Source organism: Ambystoma mexicanum, chromosome 6q (assembly GCF_040938575.1).
Source record: "Ambystoma mexicanum isolate Mex_15411 chromosome 6q, UKY_AmexF1_1, whole genome shotgun sequence".
In the NCBI taxonomy this organism is placed as follows: Eukaryota; Metazoa; Chordata; class Amphibia; order Caudata; family Ambystomatidae; genus Ambystoma; species Ambystoma mexicanum.
Genome location: NC_090937.1, coordinates 497,457,061 through 497,469,664, shown reverse-complemented (window position 1 = coordinate 497,469,664; position 12,604 = coordinate 497,457,061). Strand labels below are relative to the sequence as shown.

Here is a 12,604-nt window from a genome sequence, read left to right as displayed (position 1 = left end):
TCTCTACAGTTTCCAAGTAGTCGTCTTCCAGATTCCAAACCATCGTCTAGATAAGACCTCCATATCCGCTGGATTATAGGCCATATCACAAACGATAATTGGAGGATCGCCAACAAAGATCATTATTTAGAAGCCCTGCACTTTTCAGTTTTAACAATCAGATCTTTTCATTCTGTACTTCAAATTGCACCAGTTCTGTTCTGTATTTCCTTAAACTTTCAACATAACTAGATACAATCTTAGAGCATTGGATGTGAGAAAACCGGGGGCCACATTTAGTTTTTCATCTACACCTAATTTCACATGAAACAATGTCGGAATGCAAATCGTCAATTACAGTAGCATAGAGCCGCGAAATAAGGCCCTGATTGACTATTTCAATTATTGAGCACTTCCGCAATAAGAGGAGATTGAATCCTATGGTTGATAACAGAAGGAAGTTTCATAAAACGTGCTGTCATTCTCTATACTACCAAAGTAAAGTAAAGTGAAGGAGAAAGACTCATGGAGGTAAACTAAAGTGTCTTCAGCTTGGAGAACATCACATCCTTTTACTGACGCCATTTCCAACCCAGGATTCTCACCCGATGGTTCCCCTCCCACAGTGCAGTTTGTGAATATTCCACAGGGCAGCATGGCAGAGAATCCAGGGATCAACTTATAATGAAGTATGTACGCACATCCAGGAGAAAGTGTTACTTACCAAAATAGGGCGCCTGGTTCCCTGGGAAAAATGACTATATGTAGATTCTCACCCGAATTATATGACTAATGAACTAACTGGGATAGGTGAGTCGCCAACCAATAAGTCTCCATATCACAGCATCTAAGACCTACATCCATGGTGTCATCAGAAAGTTTCGTTTTTTTATTCTAGGCCTACTAGTATTTCCAAATAAGAGGAAAAGGGTTTAGATATTCTTTCCCCAACGCAGGTGCTCTGGCTTTTGGGGGTAGCATACTAAACATGCCATTTTGCCTAGGTGCCTTTTAAAAAGCTTTGGATCCTCTCCTCAAATAGTTAAAATGGGGATTGCACAATGTCCGACCGGACAATCTCGCACAAAGGTACATTGGAGATGCTGGAGCACGAGTCAGTGGGAATGTGTTGACGGATGCGAGCACTTGAACTTAAACTGGATATTGGGGTTCTTTGTCACATGGATAGTGCAGCAAAAAATGCATTGCGGAAAAATGAAATGGGAACTGTCGAAGTGGCTAGCATATTTGTTACAAACCGGTGAGTATGTTTTTTAGGGCTGTAACCCATTGGTTGGCTCAATTTCAGCCCTATATACATAAAATGTAATGCATCAGGTTTTGAAATAATCTTGCCCACTGGCAGTGCTCTCTGCAGCCTTCCACTCCACCCATCTGCAATGATGCATGTCTAGGGTTACTTTTCTTTCTGTGAAGCGGGGAAAGTGGCCTTGGATTTGGGGCTGGACTGCTCACATTGGTGGCAGGGCCAAGACCAATTTGCAAACGGTGGTCCCATCCCGCAATGGCAAGGGCTAAACAATGGTGCTCTTGAATGTTGCCTCGAGCAATGTCAGTGATTAACATTAATTCAAAACATTCATCCAATCGCATTTTGGTTTATACCAGCTCTGGCAACAACATGGTCTTGGATCAAGGGAATGGACAAAAAGTAGGATTCCCTGCTCATTGATTTGGAGATTTGTAGTGTGTTTTATGTTGACTGGCTGCTTTTCATGTGCGATTTTGTAATCACTAAAAGGTATATTTTTTAATAATCTCAGATGGTTTAATGATCACTTGACAAAGATTAACTTGGCTATTTTATGATCACCTGGAGAGGGCAGCATTCACAAATTACCATGACTGCAGATGGGTTGTCTATAAAAAATGTAGCCTTTATTTTTTCAGGTTAAACAGCTTTTTCCCAATTCCTCCAGCTTGTGCCCTGCCTTCTTGCTCTGAAGATGTCAAACCAGAATAATGTGCCATCTGATATATTTGGAATTCCATGTTGATGCGACTTTTTCTTGGTTCCACAGTAGGCTCTGACGTAGTGTCCTAGATTTCGAAATGCGTCATCCACCGCTCGCCACCCCACACCTCTTGCCCGCGCTTTAGCAGTGATAAATGCGATACTGAAGTGCAGTTCCTAATTCAGCATCATAGAAAGCGTTTAGTTGTGTGCACAGATGCAGCAAGAGAGAAGTGGTTCTCTGAGTGTTTTTCTCATATTGCTAGTAAACCTAGATTTGAGATGTTGGTATAATTAAACACCCCGGGAGCTCCTGCATCGGCGGTCTCCCTAAAATAAAGTATTGCTCATGAAGGGAAATCTGTGTGCTTGGATTCAGAGATGAAGCAGTCGGTGCCTCCTTCACCGATCACGGCTGCGTAGTAGAATACACAGTATTGCTCACAGTTTATAAACGGCGTTATTGCCTCGTGAAATACTGGTTTTAAACAGACATGTTATTATCATGAAGCAAATGAGGAGATAAAGATATAAGGCAGGGAGAAGCAGGCGCCTGGTTCAGCCCTCCCTAGCTCCCCGCTCCAGTGCCATTTGCAGCGAACCGACACTGCCGCCGACGCTCTTGCTGACGCTGCGTCTCTCTCATTCCCCCCTCAGCTCGCAAGCAGGAGATTATAAAAGTCACCGAGCAACTAATTGAAGCCATCAACAACGGCGACTTTGAAGCTTACACGTGAGTGATTACTGCAACTTCATTTTAATTGGAGAAAACAAAAGGCTGGCAAAAATGTGAAAATGCAAGTGTACTGTATTTTGAGCATTAGTGGCTCAAACAAGTATTATTTTACTGTTTTAATCTTTCATGTCTCTTATGCCTTTTGTAATCGTGCCTGTTTTTACACTGTAAAACTCACGCATAACAAAGATTGCCTTTCATGCTTTGCAGAAACCACGGCGTGTGTGAACTAGGAAGGACGTCCGTGATTGTAAGCTGGTTAATCAAATTGCAAAAATGAAGGCCAACCGGGCATGGGTTTGGTGGCATTGCATATGGTCAGTGCATTAAGTGGCACTACAAAATGAGCCGGGGCTCATCAAGGGGGCGTGGCCTAACGGCAGGGGTCCTGCTGGCCCGGCTCAATGGGCTACTGGCACCCCTGCCAAGCAGCCTTTTGTACAGTTGGACGCCCTCTCCCCACGGGGGAGAGGGTGCTGATCTCTGCACCTATTTTGCAGCGCCTAGTCAGCCTTAATGGTGGGGCTGCCCCTCCCCAGCTGGCGAGGGGCAGCGTCACCATTAAGGCTGAAAGGGTGAGCCCGCTGGAAGCTGAGGCCATTTTTCTGAAGACTGAAACTCCTGCGAATGCGTGGGAACTTCAGGATTCAGAAAACAAGGTCTTTGCTTCCAGCGACCTCACGTTTTCTCCATAATGGTGGGACCGGCCCACGGACATGTCTTGCTTAAAGGGATGCATCGCAGGTGCGGCGCCACCATTATGGCTGAAGGGCATTTTTTTCTGAAGCCTGAAGCTCTCCCACACGAGCGATAGCTTCAGGTTTTTAGAAAAAAAAGTATTTTTGCGCAGTGGCCATACATACCTGCCTACATTTGCAAATCAAAATTCCTGAGATTTTTGCCCCGCCCACAGCCACATGAGACTCTGCCCATTTGCACATGGCTCTGCCCATATGCCCCGCCCACCTATCAAAAGGTAAACTCTAACATTTTGCGCCGTTTCCTGGTCCCGCCCATTTCTCCACCCGATTGGCTACCGGCGGCAGCCAATCAGGTGGAGAATATGACGGGACCCGGAAAGACCTACAAAATTCCTGAGGTTGCAGGGTCTTTTCCGGAGACCCAGAGAAATGCCTAAAATTCTGGAGTCTCGGGAAAAATTCTGGCGGTTAGGTAGGTATGGTAGTGCTCAAAACGAGCCCCGGACCACTTAAAGCCCTACATATGGCCCAGTGATGCCATTGTTCTCATCACTTGCATTGTAGTCGGCTACTATGTTGGAGCATCACTTTTCTTAGTCTTTCGGCTATGGCAGCTCCAGTGGTTTTCTCATGTGGCGTGCCAGAAATTGTCATTTGAGTAGATCACTGAAATAAGGTACACATCTTTAGTCTGTATTATACATTTTTTGGGGGTCCCATTACAGAAAGTGTCCTAATAATTGCACACAAATGTACCCCTGTCTAGGTTACAGGGACACAGTGCCGAGTGCTCGATGATGGGCTGCAAGTGATTTGATTGCTGACAGGGGCTAGAGGGCCACAAGGAAGAAGGGGAGGCTATGCTCAGTCCCTGATAGCAAACACTCTGGTGAGAGCAAAAAGAGCACAGGATGCACCAATCCCAGTGGTGCAGACTGTGCCATTCACCCTGGCTCTATTGGGGAGTCCTGGCAAAGCGTAATCCTGCCCTCTAACATCGAGGAAGCTGCGCTCCACCAGTGCAAAGCCAGATAGATAACATCTGGGTCACTCTGCCGATACCTACACTTTTCCTGAGCGGGGGCACTCGCCTCGCCGCCCGCCACCACACTTTGGTCCATGACTTCTTTGTCAAGAGGGAGTAGGTGGGGTAATGAAGAACCTGTGGGACCAGCGTGTCCTCCAGCCAAAGGAACCAGCATGATTTCTTAATCTTGCCTAATTTGTAAATGGGTTTTCTGTGCTACACCACTGAGCAAAGCCACCTTGCGTAGTTTGACCTTCTCTGGCAAGCATTTCCAAATAGTATCCGGTCAACAAGATAGTGCCTGCTTTTGCATTGCGCCTTTTATGATGGCCTCCTTTTTGTAACCTTTCCCACACTGTTGAGGTGTCCCGTCTTCCCACTACTATCATTTCTGACTCCTTTGATTTTTATTTTTTTGTTGATTTTTTTTTTTTATTGTTCCCCCCACCAACTCTGCTCCCAGTGCACCATCACGCCATGTTAATGCTCCTCACCTTTAAACGTGTTGCCACTGTTTACACCTTGCTCCCCGATCCATTGGCTGCCCTGCCGATGCTTCCTTGCTCCCTGGGTCTGCTGTGCCTTGACCTCTAAACTGATTAATTGGGCTCCCTGTCGACCCACTTTGCTTAGTTCCATGTGATAATGTTGCTGTAAAAAAGTAGCCAAGTAGGAGACAAGTAGCTGACCCCTAAAATTCTTTTCCCAAATATTCTAGGAGGGGTATCATTCTAGATTATTACCTACAATCATAGATTATTTGGGGAAAATGTTTCATTGTCTGGAGGCTGCATTTTTAGGGAACTGTCGCCATCTGGCAGCCATTTTCACGGCAACAATATCACTCGATACACTCTGCTTATCACCCACCCAATGCCTAGCACTCCAAATCATGCTGTGTTGTCACCCGCCATTCTCTTCATGGTGCCACAGACCCTCCTCCCACCATGACTGCGCTCACCCAAAACACTATCAGCCCTTCAGGGACAACACTTAACAATGGTGAGGTGCATCCCAAGCCCTTGAGTAGTAAAGGCTGGGGGTAGCGTGCACTGCTAAATTTCAAGATCCCGCAACCTGCCTATGCTGCATAGATATTTGCTGGTGATCCCTCAGTCTACCTTCATGGGGAGGTAGGTCCCTAGAGAGTGTGCTCATTCACTGTGGCCTATTCTGAGTGATTCCTGGGAACCTGGCTGCAGTTGGTACTCTACTTTCAGTTTGTTCCATCATCCTACATGGATTCTCCGTTTGAAATGCCTGGTGTGTTGTGGCCAGCTAAATCCTCTTTTTACAAGTAGAAGCACTGTACAATAGTTACTTGTACACTTACAATCGGATGCCCAGATTCAAGCAGAACATACGTAGTTATGGGGAACTGGCTGAGGCTTTATAAAAGTCTTCAGCTGGATTGCAGACACTCAAATAGTTGCATTACCTGTAGGCAACCAATGCTCTTAGGTGACAGTGTTTGTGTTAATATTGTCCAGTCATCTTTATTAGCATGTCCCGAATATTAGTAACCGGTCTGAGACGACACGTGTTTCGACCACCATTTCTTTCTCAAAGCTCTTAAAGATGCAAGTAAAGGTTTCACAGCCTGAAATACATGAATGACACGATAAGCACATTCATCATTCCACAAAATTAAACATTAGTGAAATTAGATCATGCTGAAGTGTAATGAAAATCAAACATTGCCCCACAAAAACCTAGTGCACAAACCAATAGGAATAAGAGGTATAATCGTAGACGCATACCGAATCATCCATATGGGAATTAAGATTCTGGGTGAGAAGGGCTAAAATATTGAGAAGGCCGATTAGTGTCTCTTGCCCTCCATAACTACGAAAGTATGTTGGTGCCAATACAAGTTGGATAATATCTTACCCCTCCTAAAACGTTGCAAGCAAGTATAAATCCCTGTTGGCTCCAATGTGTTCTGTTTTTCGATGACTGTACATATCCATACCACCTACAATGCTTACCCCATGTTGTCCACAGGTGACTTACAAGGGATAAGGAGATTCACTTTGCCAATCCAGATCATATTCCAGATAACAGGGACGTTTTTAATGTAAATCCACTCGCAATGTCAAACTTTGGCCATCCTTCTCAGAAACCACTGAAGTCTTTTGTCGTGTTCTCCATTGGTCCACTCTATAATCTCTATTTTTATAAGTCTGCATGACCAGCATGCATAGATCTCCAAGAGGCTCATCGTCAGACCACCCATGTATGCAGATAATCATTTAAATAATATCATCATTAAACGGTTTAACGTTCATTTATTGAGCATATGACCCAAGTTAACAGTGTGTCAATTTTTCCATCTCCCTTCATCTCTTTTAATGTCTTCCCTGTGGAAAAAGGCAGCCTCCATATTCCTACATCCGGAGCTTGAGGAAGGGCTGAATTGCGTAGTAAGGTGGGATGATGGGCAGTGAGAAGTGTTGTCTAACACGTCTTTGTGAGAACCGCACTGGAGTATGAGTTTTCACTAGAAAGATGTGTTTAGCTCTTGCCACTGGATGTTTGCTTAAATCACCAATGGGCACAGTTCTTGGGCACCCTTGTGGTGTTCAGATCTTTTCGGTATCTGCACTGGCACATTACTGTATTGCATACGCCATCTTATTTTTTTTTCTTCCAATCTAACAATGGTTAAACCTCAATGCGCCAGGCTTTCGTGCATTCCCAAACGGCACACACGGTCATATAAGTGGCAGATGTGAACTCTATAATCCCACGTAACGTAGCAAAACCAATGTAATGTGCTTGAAAGAAAAACCTACCACAATCGTGGTACAGTGTCAGACCTTCTATTATTGCCTTTTTGGAATGTATGCTGATGTGTGGCCAGGGCGTTCCCTAAACATCACTGTTGGCGTTTTTGCTTGCTAGGATGTTTGTGGGCATCAGTGTAAAAGAGAGGTGATGGTCACATTCACGCATGTAGGAGAACAGGCTTGCTTCAGGAAGTGGAGGGGCCCTTGTGTTAGGAGAGGATTGGTTGACGAGCCTAGCACAAGAAGGTAAACCAGTTGGGGGCGGGGGGGGAAGAAGAATTCATTAAAAAAAGACGTATTGGAACGATTCCTGGCACCTCCTAGAACATTCAAGAAATCTAATGGTGACAAAGGGGCTTTATTTTAAATGTTGGAAAGGCTTCCCTTAGAACCAGAGGAAAGAAACAATATACGTTTCGCACCTTCTAATCAAGCCGTGACAAGTGAAAGGAAAATTGCTCTTGTTCAAAACCCATGAATAAAAAATTGCTCTAATCCTGCAGGAACCCGATCTGCCGATCAGTACTTGTCACCAGGATTATCGCTACTGTAGGTCGATCAAGCTCCCTACGATGGAATGCCTGTCTAATCGATCCTATGTTAATGAATACCAGTTTCAAACTTTTGACAGAATAAACATATTCACTCTGCGTGGGAATAATGAGGTGAAATTGATTTTTAAGGGAATGTTACTCGAGTCGAGGCAGAGCGGAACCACAGCTGAATGTTTTACACCTACATTGCAGTACTCCTTCCAGACTCTTCATGCGTGCGATAGATGCCTTTTACTGATGGCCCAACCTCCAGGCTGCTGATAAGGTAGCTCAGCGGGTTGTGCGCTCCCTGCTGCGATCTATGTGTGATCTGCAGGTCGCAGGTTTGAATCCCGGCATTGGCCAAATCAGCCTTTAATCCTTCCAAGGTCTATAAATGAGCACCACCTTTGGATGAGTGGTAATAGTATGCAAATGGTTTTATGTACAGTGCTTTGGCAAAAGCACTATGTAAATAATAACACATTATCTGTCAGATCCTCCAGGATATTGCAGCATGAAATGGCATATTTTGCGGCATGAAATGGCATATTTTGCAGCATGAAATAGCAAATATTGCGGCATAAACCTTTATTGCAGCATTTTTGCGGGACATTTTGTATTGACTGGAGGGTAAAGATTTCCACATTGCAGGAAAGAGGCAGAGTGCAAACCTACAAGAGTGCCAGTGTTTCATTATTATGTATTTTTTGTATTCATTTAATAGGAAGAGTCCCAGATGTGTCTGGTTTGGCAGAACAGCGTTTGTTTTTGCCAACTTTCTAGTTTAATTCACATGCCTATTTAATAGTATTAACTAAATTGGTCATTATCAGTTGTAATGCTGAAAATATTCCCCTTCCATGTTCTCCGATCTCACAAACACCCACAACCCTCTCTCACAACACACATCTCACCAACTTCCCATCACAACTTGCATTCCTGAACCTCTAAATCTGTCATACACATACTAATAGGCTATGTCACACTGCCAAGTCACAATTTTCACTCCCTGCCACACTCCAAATCTTATTCCCAACTCGCACCTTACGCGCTGCAATTCCTCCCGCAGTATATAGTCCTTAATTCTTTTGTGCTGCTTCTACATCTTGAATCCTTTCTCCCATTCTATTGCACTCTTCCCTCATCCTTTTTCCCAATTTGCAGCTCACGGTCAACAACTTCCTCTCTGCTTTCTGGCCCACTGCTCCCCTGAGCAAACGCTCCCTCTGCTTTCTGTACCTCCACTCGTTCTCCTTTCTGTTCCTCCCCTGGCTCTCATATTTCTGCCCAGCTGCCCTACTGCCTATAACTTCACATCTCACCCATCACTCCCCCTCTCCCTCCCAAGTGTGACCATTTTTTTAAAATGTAGCTTTTGACCCAGATCCTCAAAAAATGGGGCATTTAAAAATGGTGCTGAGGATATGCTATTTTTAGATGACCCATTTTTGGACATTATAAGGTCACCTTATTCTCAAAGGTGGCCTGCACATTTCCATGGGGCTGAGCTGTAGTGCAAACTGTGCTCTGGCCTGCCGCCTTGAATAGAAGCACTCTCCCAACAATGTTCTGCAGGCTCCTAGTGCATTTCACTGTGATGGGCCCTGCACGGGCCTGCCACTGTAAAGTGCTACCCAAAAACCGCATTTCTATCCTGTTTGAGGAACAGAAATGCAAGCGAATGCAGGAAAGACCCTGTCATGCAGTGTCACCCCCACCCACGTAGGGTTGCATACAATGTCTGCACATTTAAAAATGCATCTTACTTTGAAATTTGGGATGCGCTTTTAATTTGGAAGAAACGCCCACTGATTTGCGCAAGGATGTGAAAAAGGCCATCTGAATGGGCTCGCATATAAAATATACCCATTCAGGTGTCCTTTGTGGATTGGGCTGCTCTTTTTTTGGCACAAGTGATGTGATGTGTTTGCGCATTTAATTTCTTGCATCAAAAAATGTTTTGAGAACCTGGCCCCCTGAGTATTTCTTTTTTTAACAGTCGTTGTTTGCAGGTGTTTTTGAAAAAACAACTGTTTTTGCTAAAAACTGCTGTTTTCGCAGCAATTTTGCGGGATTGCAAAATCGCAAGCTGGAGAGTATGTAAAAGAAATTGGAGCTTTCGGTGTGGCCGTCTAGAGAACTGACCATATGTTCTGTGAACTGAAGGTTACGAGAAGGCTTATAAGAAAGACAGTCAAGTTATGAAGCTTTGCAATTTCGTACCTTGGATGACTCCTCTAGAACTGTGCAAACCTTGGATGACTCCTCTAGAACTGTGCAAACCTTGGATGACTCCTCTAGAACTGTGGAAACCTTGGATGACTCCTCTAGAGCTGTGCAAACCTTGGATGACTCCTCTAGAACTGTGGAAACCTTGGATGACTCCTCTAGAACTGTGGAAACCTTGGATGACTCCTCTAGAACTGTGGAAACCTTGGATGACTCCTCTAGAGCTGTGGAAACCTTGGATGACTCCTCTAGAGCTGTGGAAACCTTGGATGACTCCTCTAGAGCTGTGGAAACCTTGGATGACTCCTCTAGAACTGTGGAAACCTTTCAGGCCCAGCGTGTTTCACTGGACAAGGATTAGGCTTGCACTGTCTGAGATACCAGCGGAGGCTTTGCTGCTAACTTTAGCACTTCTGTCTGGTCTAGGTGTTGCCTGTATGGTCAACAATGTCATATTAGAAAAGGTAACCAGGACTTGTACTTGCTGGCTTCGTTTTAGGAGGGGTAAGATATTATCCAGCATGTATTGGCGCAAACATACTTTCGTAATTATAGAGGGCAAGAGACGCTAATCGGCATTCTCAATATTTGACCCCCTCTGTTCCACAATTCCCACATGGATATATGGAAGATTTGCTATGTGGGTACGATTATACCACTTATTCTTATTGGTTGGTTCACTTTTTGTGGGGCACTGTTTGATTTTGATTACACTTCACCATGATCTAATTTCTCTTAATATTTCATTTTGAGTAATGAAGAATGGGCTTATGACATTTATGTATTTCATGTTGTGAAACGTTTACTTGCATCTTTAAGAGACTTGAGAAAGACCATGTTGGTCGAAACACGTGTCAGCTCAGACCTGTTACTAATATTCGGGACATGCGAATAAAGATGACCTGACAATAATACCACAAACACTGTCAATATTATTAGTCAATCCAAGATACATTTGCATGTTCGAAGCATCCATTTATTGGGAAACAAGATTCACTGATTGTATCCTGCTTCAGCTACTTTCTTCGCCTTTTCCTGTTTGAAACACTGCTTTGCTCACTGTCCAGTAGATCCAAGCATTTGATACCCTCCTCAGACATTACATACATTGACCATTGATTGTCTGGCGGGCGGTCAAACATGGCCATTTTGACCAATGAGAAGACTACATGCAAGCACTTTTACAAGTTCACCTAAGAATATTGGTGGCCTACAGATAATGAATGCATTGCATCTATGTGAGTGTATGCATTCCAGCAGATTACTTTTATAAAGCCGTAGCCAGTTCCCTGTGACTACCTGTGTTCCGTTTGAATCCGGACATCCGATTTTAAGTACACAATTGCCTAAAGTACAGTACAGTGCTTGTACTTGTAAAAGGAGGATTTAACATGTAGTGATTTACTGCAGGGAAGCCTTTGTTGTATCTGGTTAAATGATTGAATAAGAAACAGAAGTTTTTGTCATGCAGAATCTTATGTTTTCTGCATTGATGGCAAGCTATGAGCTTTGTGTGGGTTTCTCTTGAAGGCATGTGATCTTCTTGCAGGAACGCTTTGCCTATCTGCTTAGATTTGCGCACTACTACAAAGCTGCTTCTCCAGTCACTACTGTTGACAGCACTGAAAAGCAGGTGGTGAAGTAAAGACAAATGAAATCAAGAGATTGGCAGAGTTATTGTACAGGAGCCAGTAGAAACGACCTCACGTCACTTGGCACATTTCTGAAGGGTGCTTTTGCAGAAACGTATACTGTAGTATTCATGATTTGACATTGTAAATGCAGGGCTACAAGTCCCAGAATGCAAAACAAATCTTGGCCAGTCATCTCCCCATAATCGGGGGGTTAGGGGAGTACTGAAAAAGCAAACGGCTGTTACAGAACAGAAAGAATTTATAGTTAAAACTAAAATTAATAATGCAAGGTCATGATGGAGACAATGCCACCTACAGGTCCTGCAGCTCTGTGTGTGTGTGTTTATGAACCTCCTTTCAGCACTGGATCCGTTTACACTTTGTTTTGTTTGCTTTTTGTGGACTGCACGCAGCAACCCACAATAGATGGTATTAGAGGTGGGATCTACAACGGTTGTTTGAGAGCCTACTCAATAACTCTATTCCCGACAGTCCGGGTCATCCAAATATCCCAAAAGGCACAAGTGCTTACGAAGACCACCCTGATTTAGCAGCGGTGTATTTGTGGATTTACAAATGCACAATAAATAAATACATTTTCTACCAAGGGAATGGGCCCTAGTTGACACAGAGGGGGAACTAAAAGGCGTAGTCGCAATCTGACCCAGTGGTGAGTGTGGTTTCAATGTTGGGGCCAGATTGATTGTCAGGGTTTATCGTGGCTTGGTAAGGTACGTTGGTGTAACCATAGATCTGAGTCATTCATTGTTGAGGACGTTCCCATCCAAACGGATGTCAAAGTGCTGGATGAAAAGGGGTGAAACTAGCTTTTGGTCTTCTTATTTACATCCCAGATTCTCTAGCTTCAGGAGTTGACATCTGGTCTCGGACCTTGAGCATAAGAAATGAGGTACGTTGGGGAAGAGCGACAGAGAAGCCCCAGTTAGAAGCAGGGTTTGCTTTAGCCCAGTAGAATGATCCCTCTATGGATGGACATT

General features: G+C 44.1%; 1 protein-coding gene across 25 annotated transcripts in view; it reads left to right on the top strand.

The window, feature by feature from the left end:
* CAMK2D (calcium/calmodulin dependent protein kinase II delta) overlaps positions 1–12,604 on the top strand; it is a 1,139,541-nt gene that overhangs the window by 1,049,883 nt on the left and 77,054 nt on the right. For all 25 annotated transcript variants that reach the window (XM_069631027.1, XM_069631047.1, XM_069631025.1 and 22 more), the window contains one exon: positions 2,612–2,687. In XM_069631027.1, coding sequence (XP_069487128.1) covers positions 2,612–2,687 — 76 coding nt within the window. The remainder of the gene's footprint in view (positions 1–2,611; positions 2,688–12,604) is intronic.